We start from the raw sequence: 16,223 nt of genomic DNA on the forward strand, positions 1-16,223 counted from the left end.
TGCTGTGCAAACCGAGATAAAATATGACACTCTTCTAGTTATGAACATCCAAATAGCGTGTCGGAGTTGGTTGGATTAAAGTAATATATGTTCTGTTTTGATTTACAAATTTGTTCCCTAGTAAAATAGCTTTTATGTATTTCTAAATGTGTATGTGGAGTTACACTTGCATCTCATTTATTGCCATGTGCCAGATCTTGACATTGTTGTACTCTGTCCTTATCCCGCAGTGTTACGGTATATTTAATGCAGAACACAGCTCCATCTCCTTCTCCCGTCGTCTTGATCAAAGACTCCACTCCAGACATCAGTGTTCAGTGAGAGCTTGTTAGCCCTGTTTTCACAGAACAATTTTACAATCATAAATGTGTTAATTGTGTATTTATCTGTAAGTGACAGGTAATATTCTTACGGTTGTGATCCATCGATGAAATGCACTCATTTGAGTTTTCTTTTTTCAGACCAGATCCTTCATACCGATGTTGTATATTTGCACACGGCGCGTGGCGGCTCGATGAATGACGCTGAGAAAATTAAAAGACTTCTACTGAATTTCAAGTAAATTGATTTTATGTTCATTTGTGAAGAAAAAGCAAATTAAAATCAACCTGTCACAAGGCTAGGCAATTCAAACTGAGCATTTGATGACACAATAGTTAGATAATAAGTAGACATAAGTAGAGGTGACCCCCAGTGAAATCTGCATGGTATAATGATCAGTAGCTTGAGAGATATTGTATGCAAATCTCAGCTTTTCCCTTGAATGCTGATCTTGGCTCACATACTTCCAGCTCCAGAGGTTTTTTTTTATTGGCGGTACATCAGCTTTTTGTACATTATCAAGATGCGTAATGCTGTATTCACAAAGGGCTTGCATGTGCATTTTGGGATTCCTGCAGCAAGGACCTATAGATTCCCAAGAACCTTTAGATAGATGTTTGTCCCTGGATACATTTATTCTATGTCTAGGGAACAATCTTCCATCCCGAACCACATGTGATCGTTACATGGAATGATTACATGCAGACTGCCATTGAGAGGTGGGGCTGCTGTCACCCTGTCGTTAACTTGAATGGGTACAGCAGCCGCATATAAATGGGCACACCTGGGATTCCTGCCACAAGAATCTGTGGGTGCCTGCACCTACTTAACTAAGTATCCCTGTGTTTCAGTGTGCTGGATTCACATCTATGGAAACACATCAAAATGACTGCATTGAAGTGCACGTCAGTGCATGACAGGAAGTGATGGAGAAATATCACAACTAGGGATGTGCACTATAATAAAAAACTTGTAAGAGGCTTTAACCCTTCCCAAACTATCAAAGACTTAAAGAATCTTAAAGAGAAGATGAGCCACTGGCCTGTTTTGTTGAAACGCAGTAGCTAGCGGCCTGGCAATCCAAACCATCCAGTGGACTCTTCACTGAGAAAGCTTGGCTCTGGAAGGTCTAACAAGGCTGTGCGTTGCATACAGGCTTAAAATAATTTTACAATCCAACTATTACTGTTTGGATTAGTTGAAATGTATCTTGTATTTGTCAAGACAATCCCATGTGCTCCACCTCATACCCACTGGACCAAATGGCACTGCAAGCATAATAGAAGAAATGCCAAGTAATCCTTTTCACAAAACCAGCTATTTAATCCTTGAAAAAAGAATGTCTCAGCGCCCAAAAAACTTTTGACCGTCTCCTGCAGGACTTTATTCCTCGTCTGTTCAGGGGCTGCTCATCTTAGAGATTTAGGGATTCTCATCAACACATGCAGAAAAAACAAACATAGAGCGCCACCTCCATGTGATGGATCATTTATTAAAGAATAACCCGCAAGTTAAAAATGTACGTAGAACAAAGCGCAATAATGTGAATGGAACCTTTAAGAGAGGAATCCCTTTCAGACATTACTTAATCTGCCTGCTTTACAGTGTGAGATTTGTCCGACGTTCTGAATGGGGGCTAGTTAAAAAGAATGTGGCAGCATAAAATCATTTTAACAATCTTAAAGGGAGGGAATCTTAATGGTCAGCTCAGATTAATAATATTAGCTTTTAAATTTTTTTTTTTTTAAAGTCAGGTAAAAATAAAATAATGCATATTATTATTGTTCTTCTTGCTTTTGTTGCTTTTGAGCTACCAGATATTAGAATATTAGGCTCCTTTGCTTTCCAATGTTAAGGTTCAGAATGAAACCTGTGTTTTCACAGCTCAGTTTCTCCTTCTTTATTATATGGCACAGTCTGGGGTTTCAATCAGACACATTGTGCCTCAAAGCAAACAGCTCTTGTCTGCTGTCTCTGTCATGTATTAAATGTTTGTAAAAGAAACAGTTTAGAAATGTATAAACTTAAAACCCCCACACTATTAAATTTTCTCTTTAACACAATTATTAAACATCTGTTTTTCTTATTAAAATCCTTCATCATCTGTAGACACCCTTTAACCCTGGCACACTTCTTTTCAGTCAAATCCATCATTCATCATCTGTTTCCCTGGGTGTTTCCAAAATTCTCACTGTACCTGTTTTATATGCACTCTCATCGTCAAGAAAACTAATCTGCCTCACATAGCGATGTGAACTGTCATGTAAGAAGGCTCACAGGAGGTGTGGATTGTGCCAACCACATGGATGAAAAGTGCATGGTGTGGGTTAAGAGAATCACTAGTTAATACAAAGCTTTATAATACAATAAGATAATTCAATAATGGTGCTTGCTGTAGGATAATTGATAAACATTTTTTTCTTGAAGACAGGTTCCCTTTTAATAAGCATTTTAATAATAAAAAATTGCATAAACTAACTGCAGTGTAGTTATAACTTTACCGTCTACATGCTTCCAGCATTCAGTGTAAAATTTACAGCCAGATCCGCTATTGAGCCACTCTATTATGTTGGCAGCGCTGAGAAATCGAAGAGGCAGTAAAATGTCTGAGTACATTGTCTGGCTGATAATTATAAATAGGTTAATTTGCAAGGCTATAAATAAAAGTGCAGTAATAATTACATCTCAGGTAATTACCGTGTTTCAGGGCAATACCTATCAAAGTGCGTTGCTGGAGGGATAATTGGAGAGAGGTTAATTGATCAATTATATGTTAATTGTATTGACATGTAGCTTTCTTGGATGGATCCCGGTTAATTGTGTTTGCCTAGCAAGGTCGTGTAAAACTAGGTTGTTTCAGAATTTACTTTATTGTTTAAAATGATGTGGAGTTAATTTTTTTGCAGCTACTTGTTTCCGAAAATGTCATCGTAATTTAACAAAGCAGAGGGGATGCCGTAGACAGTTGATGGATGTGCAGGCACTGTCCGGCCATCCTCGGCTATCCATCTTTTGGTGGGCCCCTAAGTATCCAGGGTCACCCTAAATTTTGGGGGAGAGGTGTGCTGCATATACTTTTTTTATTGGGGCAAACAGTAGTGATCTTGCATAGTTTTCTTACATGTCCGATTGTTGTCTCCCACCAGATGGCCTCAGACTAAGGCCCCATTCACACAAGAGTGACAGAGTTTCAGAGCTGTTTTTGCACGGGTTTTGACATTTTTTTATCAGAAAACAAAAAACAGAGAAATTCGACCAGCATTAGATATCGTGAATCCAGTAAAACAGCACTCGACTCCCATAATAGTAATAGAAAAGAAAGGAAGCCCGGGTAAAACTCTGAGCCACTGGGGCTTAAAGCAATAATGCACGGGCCACTGAGGTACCATAAAGCATAGGACTAATCATGGCCAGTCCCAAATACAATAACATAGTAAACATAAAAGTAATATGGCATCACAGCGCACCCCTCCAGAGGTGCGGTTTTGCGTCATTCTGCGCGGTTTTTATGCGTGTTTCAGCGCGTATTACAGGCGTTTTCTGTTCATATGTCAGCGCGTTTTTGAAGCTTGTTTTTAGTTGTCCAATGAGAAGAAGGCTCAGCTACTGAAACACGCAAAATCGTGCAAAAACTGATCAGGTTGTTTCCATTAAGGTCTATGGAGCAAAAGAAGCTCAGGGACTATTTCAAGCGACATGCGTATTTGTACGCGCGATTCTGTGTGTTTGCGTACATGGCCCCCATAGGAATGTATGGGATGTTTTTTGCATGCGATTCAGCACGGAAAAATCAGTTCGATAAAACCTCTCTGATGTGAACGGGGCCTAACATGTGAGGGTGCACCTCAGACAAATTACATTTTTACCAGATCTGGCTGTTTTTTGGCTAGTTTGGGAGACTCATTTAATATATATGGGCATCTTAAAGGTAAACTCCAGGCAAATTTAAAAATTATAAATTGCAGTTTTATGCATTTTTAAAAAAGTAATTAAATGTATTTTAATTGCCGTTAGTGGAAGAACTTGCATTTGACTTATCAGCATTTTGTAATCCCCTATACTGCAGCAATCAGACTGGGAGAGGCGAGGAGGGCAGCATGATAGTGCTATTCCTTGTAGATTGTCCACCGGTGCCATCTTTTATAAATGTTTATCTAAGCACTTGTGGTGAGTGCAATGGCTGATGGGCAAAGATGATTTTCTTCAGACAATTATGAAGCTAAGATATCATATATGCAGTAAAGTGTTACATGTGTATATTTTTTTACGTATAAAACCCTTTCTTTACGTTCCAGCCTTTGCTGTGAAATGACACAATAACATCGTCCTTCTCTTCCAGCTGTTATACAATTGCCATCGGGAATGGAACAGCATGCCGAGAAACCGAGCGCTACTTTGCTGACCTGATTCAGAGAAGGTTTTTTGCACCTCTCAATGTTGCCTACTGGTAAGAGTTTCCCCCATTGATGTACTTTGTATGTAATTACAACACCCATTACAACCTGCATTTGATATGTTCAAAAAAGATTGTTAAACCTAGGCTCTTCTGTAAGGCTTGGCCATACACTAGTAGATATCAGAACGAAAGATCTTTCTTTAGGAAAGAAACATTTATTTTTTACCACCTAATAATGCCATCAGAGACTTGACGAATGTCGAACGGAATTTTGTTTTATTTGAACATTCTATTTTGGAATGAATGGAGTTTCCCTGAATGAAAACTACATTCGCTATTAGAATTTAGTTGGTTCGAGAAAAATGTTTCCATCCTTCTCCAACTTTTTTCGTCACTATGGTTGAAATTGATTAACGATTTGACCCCATCAAGGAATAGAAAGATCTTTCCTTTGAAAATGATTTTGAAAATCTACTCATGTATGGCCACCTTAAGTCATGCAGCAACATACATTTTAATGAATGCTAATATCTGCTCTCCACTGTAAATAAGCCCACCAGTCTTTTTTGCTTTTCAGTGGCTTTGGAAGTTCTTTGAAGCGCAATTGAATTACCAGACTAGGTTTCAAGTGGAGTGGTAGAGGGGAAAAAAAGTAATTGTCATAGATTTTCATAAATGTACCAGCATGCTTGCCAATAATACGAAAGATAACCAAGATCTAGACATGAGAAACCACAAACATGGGCTGCCACCACAAGCGAATAATAGGTTTATGAAGGACCCCCCACTGATGATACTTCTAGAAGGAGGACTCTTCTCTACAACATATGAAAGCCTAATACATGTTTTTGCAAACACACGCTGCTTTCTGTTGCAGATAAAGGTCCAGTTAAACTAATCACTTCACCCACAGGCTACAGCAGACACTTAAATGTATGCTCACCCTATGTGTTCGAATTTTTGTGTCCTTTGAAAAGATAAAAGAAAAAAAAAATATATTAGCGCACAGTCCTCTGCTGTGACAGATCTCGTCAATGCATATTCCCTTTACCAGTGTGGTGTGATATGGTTATCTGCATAATATAATAATGTTTTTTGCTTCGCCTCACCCTAGGCTTTATTGATTCATGGTCATAGAGCCCCTCACGACTTCATACAAAGTTGAGCCTATAATGTGCTTCCCCTGTCATGTGATTCAGTGTTTTGGTTACTCTTTGGCACATGTTGTTGTAACTTATTTTTAACTACTTTCCTACCTAGCTCTGATGAAAACAGTTTTGGGTATTTCTTTGTGTGTTCCATATTTGTTGCTTACTTGATCTATATAAATTAGTTTCTTTGCGTTTTATTTATGTGTACGATTATTGTTGATATCGGGGTTTATTGATCTTTGTGATCTTTGTCCATATTTAGCGCACACAAACCATATATGTACGGCATTCAGAATTCGGTATTTAGAACTGTTAAAGTGGACCTTTACCCCCTTTGACTAAAAACCACATCAGCATACAGCTCTGCGTGCTGTTATGAAATCATCTTACATTCATGAAATAAACAAACATACTTTTATTTTACTTACAATTTATTTTTTTCTACTTCCTGGTCCACTTTGGCACAAATGATGTAATCATGCTCAAGCATTGCATCCTGGGAAGGTTAGATCAGCAGACTATTGCTGGGAAATGTCATCTGTAACCTCATGAGATCTCAGGGAAAGACATTTTCCTCCCCTGAGATGATGTGCAGGGTCGCATGTCCTAGTCACATATGCCAGAGCTCCAGGAAGTAAAGGGAGATCTAGTAACCTGCCCTTAGTTAAAATTGCCACTGTGAGAAGACTGGAGAAGAAAAGAAAAATAAGGTATGCAAAAAATAAAAAGCCGGCAATTTTCTATAAGTATCTGTTTGTAGATTATCTAACTGAACTACTAAAAAAAAATGTTACTAAACATTTCTTAACCAGTTGACATCCGCGGTGTTAAACCCCCTTCCCATCCAGGCCATTTTTCAGTATTCAGCGCTGCGGTACTTTAACTGACATTTATTCCGTCATGCAGCGCTGTACTGAAATGAATTTTATACCCTTTTTTGGGGACAGATAGAGCTTTCTTTTGGTGGTATTTATTCACCACTGGGGGTTTTATTTTTTTACTATATTAAGGAAAAATTACCGAAATTTAAAAAAAAAAACAGTTTCCCCTATATTAAATGATAAAACATTTATTATTACCCAATTTTTTGGTAAAATATAAAAGATGGGGTCACGTCGGGTAAAAAGACACTAAACATGTCAAGCCTTAAAATTGCGTGCGCGCGCGAAACCTCAAAAAACGATAATACCCAAAATTGGCCATAGGCGACGCTTTAAAAGCTGTTACCGCTCATCAGTTTAGTGTTATCAGTGATTGATGGCCCTAAAATGATTGCTCTCACTGCGACGTTCGCGGCGATATGTAACATGTGTAGCGCAATTGTAATTTTTGCGCGCTGGGGCACTGGACGCGTATTTACGTTTATAGGCGCGTAAACGTGGGGGTGGGGGAGTTAAACATTTTGGGGGGGTTTTTTCCCCTTTTTTTATATGTGACTTTTATTTTATTTTACTTTTTTATGTGTTACTTTTATTTTTTTTTATTTATATTTATTTTTTTGCACTTATTGTTATTGCTATTATATAGGGGGATAACAACCCCCTATATAATAGCAAAGGCACACTGACAGGTCCTCTTTATGGAGATATTAGGGGTCTCTAGGACCCCTAATATCACCTGTGGACCCCAAAAGAAGCTGATGAAGCAGAGATCTGCTTTATCAGCTTCTTCTCTCTGGCTATAGCAGCCAGATGACTGACAGGTGAATGCGGAAGTGATGTAATACACATCACTTCTGCATTCACAGCCCGGACGGAGATCAGCATGGAGCTGCCACGGGTGCCGCGAACAAGCACATATAGGCGATCGGCGGGCTATGGACCCGCTGATCGCCTATATGTGAAACACCCGGTAACGGGTGTGTTTAATCGTCGGGTCTTTTCTGCCCGTGCGTGCCCGCTAGGGGGCGCGCGCGAGCAGAAAAAAATTGCCGTCTGGAGACGGCAACCCGCAGATGTAGCAGTGCCGTCCGTCCGTTTTTTTACTACGGGTGGACGGCAAGAGGTTAAGGTGCCTGCAGCACACTTTAAAGTGCCCCTGTTAGGATGTCAGCAAACTAACAAAGGCACTGTTCTGTGAAAAAGCAGTTTTATGCATACCTGTCCGTTGGCCTGATTGCTAAAACTTAACTCGCAGAGCTCCCAATGCCTATCCAAGTCCACATTTTCAGGTATGTAGAACAACATGCCCCCATGCCCCCCACTGGCTCCTGTGGTCCCTCCGGCTGACCTCTTTGTCACCATTGTGTCCTGTAGTGATTGAAGGTCAGCAGGAGAAGCCACAGCAGCCTGCTATTTGACCAGTCCAAGGTATCGGATTGTTGCTCAGAGCTCAGCTACAGAGTAAAGTTTTAGTATGTGGGCCTACAGACAGGTACATATAGTACAGATTTCTATGCAGGGTTGTGCTTTTCGTTGACCTTTTGACATGGATCTCTTTAGACAGGGAGTGTAAATTGTATTCGGTGATAATCAGATTACCACTAAAGGAAGCATTCACAAATCTGTGTCTGAAATATGATTAAAATATGGCCCAACAAACAGAAATGTAAAAGTCTTATCAGATTTTTTATATTTACATGTCCCTGTAATAATTGAAAATGAGCCATTACTGCAAATAAATAGTGTTTTTTTTCTAGAAAACCCCTTTATGTTGAGCAATTTATGAACTCTCCTCCGTGCATAAAGTAAAGAACAGTGAGTGAACTTGCCTTGCTGTGCATGCTGGTGGGAATGAAATCCCTATTGAAGACTTACGGCGTTTAAACAGTTCTATTTTCCTTTCCTTTCTATAAGCAATGTGATTTACTCAATGTATAGCCAACATAAACACCCTCAGGAGCTTTTCTGTACCTACACGGCTCTTCGCCATGTCATTATTTATTAATGCTGTTCACTGCTAAGTCAGGTCAGAAGGTGGTCATATGTTATGGGAGCCTTTCCTCATTGGCCAATCTCCTCTATGATTGTTTTCTCAATAATCACCCTGAAGATTTTGCACATGTTACAGACAGTTGTATCTTTTATTGAAATATCCCAGCAAAGCTTTGTCCAATCTGAAAAATTCCTACCATGATCCTCTGTTTAATTTTATACTGCCAGTACTTGCTAACAAAGTGCCCTAATATTCTTACTGGATCCAGCAATATCTGCAATAGACATATGCTGTCGGTGAAAACTGTTCGTCATGTGTTTTGGAAAGTGATTTTCCCCTTACAACTGATATTTCAGCTCTGGTAGATGGTTTTTGGTGTGAGACTAAACAGGTAGAAATAAAATAAAAAGCACCAACTGAAAGCTGCAGCTTTCTGCCACCCTCACCGCCACCTTCCCCAGCCGAATCTGACACAGAGATGCCTAACATTTCTCACTACAATATTTCTTAGCTAGCAGTTGTTCCACCTAAACAGAAGGAAACCTTATCCTTTCTAATCAAGGTTGTGTATTCCACTTGAAAGAGTCTTCTGTTCCTTCCCCTATTATGGTGTCTGAGCTCGGTTCTCATAGAGCCAAATGTTCTACCTAGGTGTTTCCTCAACATCTTGTATTTAATGATTTTATCTGCAAATGTTGGATTAAAGCTTTGACTTTACCAATAAAAGACACTCCTTTCCTTAAGTACCCTACTGACAAGAAATTTAAATTAAATTCTAGATCCATCTACTGTTTGGTTGGCTCTGCCCTCCAACCCACGCCTACCTCCTCACCCTTTCCCAGACTCAGCAGAGATTTGTCTGCTGGCTTTGACACTGAACTTATTGATATCAATGACCATATTGTGGCTTTGAATTATTTGTATGACATGGCGGTGGATGCCATCCTGATATGTCTCGAGTAACCCTTTCTTTAGTCCAAATTCGCAGGGTGCTCTGGCTTAAAGGAGAACTATCTCACTCATCCTCATAGTTCGAGCTGACGCGTGGCAATGAAACTGTCACACGTCGGCTCAATAGATAGGGAAGGGAGCAAACACATACCGCCGCTCGCTCACTTCTCGATCATCTCCCTGCAGAGAGCCGTGACTGTCACAGCTCCCTGCAGGGATTCCCCCGCTCCGATCCTCCAGTGCTGACTGGAGGAACGGATGTGGGGAAGGGGCGGGTACAGCTAGCACTGCCTCTATATAGGCAGAACCAGCTGTCACTCACACAGCTGGGTGGATCTCGACAGTAATGTCGGGATCCGTCCCGGCTGCAGCAGTCTCAGTGTACCGCGAGCTGTAGCTCGCTATATACTGAGCTTTTGATCACGGGAGGACACTAGTATATGCCGTCCCGTGACCCTTAAGAGAACTATAGGGAAAAATACTTAACCCATAGTTCTCTTTTAAGTGCTGATTGAAGAAGCAACAGTGTAGGAAGGCTTTTTAATGCCTAAACTTTCATAGGGGACCATCGTTTTGGCTATTCATTGGACGTCATCATTAAATTTCTAAGAGGAGTAGGAGTTATCACCCCAACTATGCAAAGCTAAGGATCAGCAATGCAGGTTGTTACTTTCTTAATCTGCCTAAAAATGTTCCCTTAGTTCCTCCAAGTAAGGTTGCTCATGGACTCACAAGATTTGTACCACTCCATCAAGCTCAGGAATGTCTAAAAGTCCTTAGCAAATTTACAATTGCATTAAGTTCCGGCTCTACCAGTTCCATTGGCGGTGAAATGACGACTGATGGGTATTGTGGAATTTTGGGAAACTCACGTAGCTGATGAATGGGTGAGGGAGATAGTATGCATAGGCTACAAATGAGAGTTTTGCACTTTGTGTTCTCTTGTGTCTCAGCAATGTAGGACGGACTTTCTTTCAACCATTCAAGGATCATTATATCAGGGGGTTATCATTTCCTCCAACCAAAACATGCCAATGTTTATATTTAAACCTATCTACAGTTCTGAAATTCGAAGACGGCATTTGAACAAAGATGTTTCCGTAATGGTGCCTTCTGTCCTCAGCATTGTCAGTGGACAGATTTTGTAAGATTCCCTTACAGTGGAAAACTATCAGAACAGACACCAGTCTTCTGGGTTGGGGCAGAATTCTGGGCCCTCTGTCCAGGGTTTTTCGGTTTCAAGAGGAATCGATTCTTCCACTCAACATCCTAGAATTGCGAGCAATTCACCTGTCGTTAATTCACTGGACCCCCACTTTTGACCTGTCCAAATTTGATTGCATACATTCTTCCTGGTGCACATTCCATGGAGAACTGGCATGCGGATTTTATCAGCAGACCACATCTGGATCTGGGTAAATGGTCTCTTTATCTGCTGTTCTGGGACATATTGGGGAACACCGGATATGGATTTATTTGCGTCTTGGTTTAATAGGAAAGTGGACAGGTTTGTGCCCAGAACATGGAACATGATGGTGGATGCAGCAAATGCCCTGGTGGTGCAGTGTGGCAAGTATCACCTGACCTATGCATTTCCTCTACAGAAACTTTAACCACGCCTATTTCAAAGCATGGAGGCTAAGAGCATACCAGTCATCCTCATAACTCCGCATTGGCCTCACTCCGCATTGGCCTCACTCCGCATTGGCCTCACTCCGCATTGGCCTCAGAGTGTGTAGTATGTCGGCATAGATCACTTTAGTCATTGCTCTTTGGCCTCTACCAGATTGGCCAGACCTGTTATCCCAAAGATTGACCTTCCACCCTGTTTCATGATCACTTGCTATGACTTTTTGGCTGTTGAAACTCAGGTTTTTATAGTTGCGCATTTTACATTCTCTAATACTGACCATGATTAAAGCTTGGAAATCTTCCAGCAAGACTCATCATTGAACATGGAAGACTTATTTTCAGTGGTGTGAGCCTCTGGGGGTTTCCCTTGAGAAAGTAGTAGATCACCAGCACTCCAAAGATCTTGTTTTAAATTGTTGTGTTCATTTATTAATATGTAACGTCACATATATCAGATTGCCAACGTTTCGGGGCCACGCAGGATCCTCTCATCAGGGTGACATAGTGACCGTCACTATGTCGCCCTAAGGAAGGGACCCTGTGTGGCAATCTAATATATGTTGACAATCTAATATATGTGACCCTACATATCAATAAATGAACACAACGATTTAAAACGATGTCTTTGGAGTGCTGGTGATCTACGACTTTCTCAAGCTTGAACATGTACGGTGCCATTCATGTTTATCACTACGAACACCACATCTGCTACCGGTTGCTTTTTTTTGTGGGTTGTGTTCTTTCTTTCAACCAGCTGGTGGGAGAACAACATTTGACCCTAAGCACCATCAAAGGTCACGTGTCTGCAGTGTCGATTCTTTTTCCGTGTCCACTTGTTAATTATTTGCTGATTCGTAATTTCATACAAGGGGTTACGCAGGTTCCTCCCCTTGTTAGGCCCCCTCCATCTGTGGCATTTAAATCTAGTATTGTTGGTGGCACAAGACCTTAATGTGAACCTATCTCTGACATCCCCTTGACATAGCTAACCTCTCAGCACTTCAGCCAGAATGGTGTTTGAGATATCAGCGTTATAGGGAGTCCCATTTGATCTTACTTCTCACATGCAGAGTTGTTTTAAACCAAGAACCTCCTTTTTACCTGAAGTGGTTTCTGCTGTTCACCTTAATGAGGATATTGTTTTACCTTCCCTGTGCCTGGCATCGGTTCACCCTCATCACATTGCCTGAATGTGATGAGAGCAGTAAGCATTTACCTTTTTGCAACTGCTTCTTTTAGGCAGACTGATTCCCTTTTTGTTATGCCATAACAGGGGTTCTCCGCCTTCCAGACCACTATTTCTAAGTGGATTTGACAGGTTGGTATGCAGACTCATAAGTTCTCAAATAAAGTGCCTCCTTTTCCCCTTAAAGCCCACAATGTGGGCTTCAGATACTGCCTCTGCTGTACTGAAATCCTAAGCAGTGTTATCCGCCCTGCCCAGTTCTCCTCTGTGAACTACAGAACACTTCCCCTATGTTATGGTATGGGAAATGTGTTCTGTAGTATAAAACGGGACTGAGCAGCCTAGGGTGAAAACTTTTCTCCTTCATCGATACAGTACAGTAAGTGAGCCTGAAAAAGGCAATATATTCACATTTTTGTTTTTGGATTTACATACGCTTTAAATATGGCTTAAATAAGAACACATTTTATTGAAAAGAAAAAAAAAAGGTTTTTTTCTTTTAAACTTGTGAAGTTCCATATACTGACATTATGTGCAGTTCAAGCACATGGGGGAGGGAATATCTCAAAACTGAACAGGACAAAATCTGGAGTTGCAGTGCATGGCAACCACTCAGCTTCTATCTTTAATTTTTACAGCTTTAACTGAACAAACTGAAGAGGGAAGCTGATTGGTTACTATGAGCAACTGTTCCATATTCTGTCTGCTCCAGTTTTGATAAATTCCCCCCAATGTATTTATCATTGAAGCTTGAAAACCGACATCTGGTCCTGGTGATTTCTCCAGGTAAAGTGTTACAGCTGGGGAGAAGGAACTGGACATACGCCACTGCGCCCAAGGTGTTTTGATTGTTTTTTAAGGGCATACCTCAGTTGACCATGGTCCACAATTGGTTAATGTGGGCATACCTCATTTCGCCATGGTCCACAATTGGTTAAAGCGGGATTTCAAAGGCATTAGAAAACAGAACTCTTATTCCTGTGCTGCTTTGCCGTCGTCCTGTCCTCTCTTTCTGCTATGCTTTTATATAAAGTGACTTGTTCCATGGCTGCTGAAAGTTTTATTAGAATTCCAGAGCTTTAACACCTTCTCACCTGACTCAACCTGACAGAGCCAGCTCTAACATCCTGTCAATACAACAAGCAGGGGGCAGCCACAGGTAACTGTCACCTTTAGGCCTGTGAGGTGTCAAAGTGGCTTTTCTCTCCTCTCACCGTCCTCGGAAGAGGCGCATTTCTCCCCAGGACGAATGTTCAGGAAGCAGCTCTGCTCTGAGAGCCGAGTCTGGCACTGGCTTGATGTAACAGACTGTGAGGTTTGCTCTTTTCAAACATGCAGTCTCAGCGCAGCCTGTGTGTGGCTCTGACATGAGCGCACGCTAGCCTGGCCTTCCTTGCCTTCTAGCATCATGTGTGAGGCTAAGAGTCTTTGACACCTGCCATTTGGACCCTTTTCCTTCTGAAAAATGTCATCATTTTCAGACAAGCTAAAGACAGATATCTGATTGTTCTCCCTTTTATCAGGATGGTCTCAGGGCATGGTTCATAGATGGATGGACAGGGAGATGTGGCGGGGCTCAGTCTAATACATATTGCTGGACATACTAACTGCACACGTACTTGCTGCAGTTTTACAAGAAGCTCATAAATTTGCATAGCGCAACCAATTAACACCTTCACCTCCTTTCTTTGCAATACAGTAACAGCCAAGAATCAGACATCCTCACAAATGTTGTGTCTGTGACACACTCTGTAACATCGTACTAAACCCTAACTGACCGGCATTTAGTTTCCTAAAGCGCTGTGCATCGTGAACAATTGCCATTTTTTTATAACAACATACTGAATACGGTTTTTCCACTTTTTCATCCCTTGTTGCATCCCAGTGTTGCTGATCTCCACCAGCCACTACTTGTCTACACGCATGTACTCTACACACATGTAGTACAGCAAACAGTGAACCATGCCTATGCAATGTGTGGTGGAACAGCTATTTGTTTGTAGGCGGGATTCACTCTCGGGGTGTTGCGTGTGTGTTCCCTTTGGGTTGGCTCTGTAACCCCGTGTATGCAACACGACACCAGGCACCCCACGTTCAGGGGCCTAGGCTCTGGCCTCGTGCAAACACTCCCACACGTGTAGTACTGCACACACAGGGCCTCATGGCTTCCACCGCCTTTGCGGTATTCGGCGCTTCCTCCCCGTAGGGAGGAAGGCCACCATGAACGGCACCCTATGTCGGGCATAGCCTCTTTGCACATCTACCCTGCTCAGGATGGTTACAGCCACGATACAGTCCAACATCACACTCCTGTAGAACCCCACCTCCTCAGAGGTTGGAGGGAGAAGAACCAGTCCACACAGATAGTCTTTTCTTGGTTTTACTTGAAGAGGATGAACATGACAATAAGCATACGTTTCAGCTACCCCCGAGTGGGGTGACGGCACATCTCTTGATAATTGCATAGTGATACAGATTAGAGAGAGATAAGAACAGCCCAGGTGCAACCCAGAGTCCACGACTTACTTCGGTCAGAGGCCCACTGGCAAATATCGTCAGTCTTACAGCTTCTCACTATTCTCCGGAATCCCATCCTTGTCAGTCCTAGCTCGGCGGTTTCCCCCTCCAGGGCCTGGTCCTGTCCTTCCCATGGACCAGCCTATGTTTTAGAATCAGTCTCCCTCCGGAGACTCTGCATACAGTCTTAGACTTCTGCTCTGCTGTACTCGACTCCTGAACTGAACTGCCTTCCCCTCTCGGGCGCCCCCTATAAATCAACTCTCCTGGGACACAGAGTCTCCCCAGGCCAGAGCTGCATCTATCTCCAGGGCCCCATGGGGGCATCTAGTGGCCGTTGGCCGTACTGCACCTACCTACATGTTGGCTCCATCTATGACAAGGTGACAGCAGAGGACACAGTTTAGAAGCAGGGACACAGTGTTCTCACCCTGTAACAGGAAGTGCCTAAACAAGAACTCTGTCTGCAGGATCACTGGGTTTCACTTTAACGAGAGCTGCAGATTTAAAAATACTGACAATAAAAAATATTGTAATAGGTTAACCAGTTGACATCCGCGGTGTTAAACCCCCTTCCCATCCAGGCCATTTTTCAGTATTCAGCGCTGCGGTACTTTGACTGACATTTATTCCGTCATGCAGCGCTGTACTGAAATGAATTTTATACCCTTTTTTGGGGACAGATAGAGCTTTCTTTTGGTGGTATTTATTCACCACTGGGGTTTTTATTTTTTTTTACTATATTAAGGAAAAATTACCGAAATGTAAAAAAAAAAAACAGTTTCCCCTATATTAAATGATAAAACATTTATTATTACCCAATTTTTTGGTAAAATATAAAAGACGGGGTCACGTCGGGTAAAAAGACACCAAACATGTCAAGCCTTAAAATTGATAAAAGCTGTTACCGCTCATCAGTTTAGTGTTATCAGTGATTGATGGCCCTAAAATGATTGCTCTCACTGCGACGTTCGCGGCGATAGGTAACATGTAGCGCAATTGTAATTTTTGCGCGCTGGGGCACCGGACGCGTATTTACGTTTTATAGGCGCGTAAACGTGGGGGAGTTAAACATTTTTAAGGGTTTTTTTCCCCCTTTTTTTATATGTGACTTTTATTTTACTTTTTTATATGTTACTTTTATTTTTTTTAATTTATATTTATTTTTTTGCACTTATTGTTATTGCTATTATAT

The 16,223-nt window shown here is 41.5% G+C and overlaps 1 protein-coding gene across 1 annotated transcript in view; it reads left to right on the plus strand.

The window, feature by feature from the left end:
• Window positions 1-16,223, plus strand: part of SRBD1 (S1 RNA binding domain 1) — a 151,217-nt gene that overhangs the window by 41,506 nt on the left and 93,488 nt on the right. Inside the window, exons 14-15 of the mRNA XM_018576291.1 lie at window positions 462-558; window positions 4,661-4,768. Coding sequence (XP_018431793.1) covers window positions 462-558; window positions 4,661-4,768 — 205 coding nt within the window. The remainder of the gene's footprint in view (window positions 1-461; window positions 559-4,660; window positions 4,769-16,223) is intronic.

This window comes from Nanorana parkeri, unplaced genomic scaffold (genome assembly GCF_000935625.1).
Source record: "Nanorana parkeri isolate BGI_ZX_2015 unplaced genomic scaffold, ASM93562v1 scaffold63, whole genome shotgun sequence".
Taxonomy (NCBI): domain Eukaryota; kingdom Metazoa; phylum Chordata; class Amphibia; order Anura; family Dicroglossidae; genus Nanorana; species Nanorana parkeri.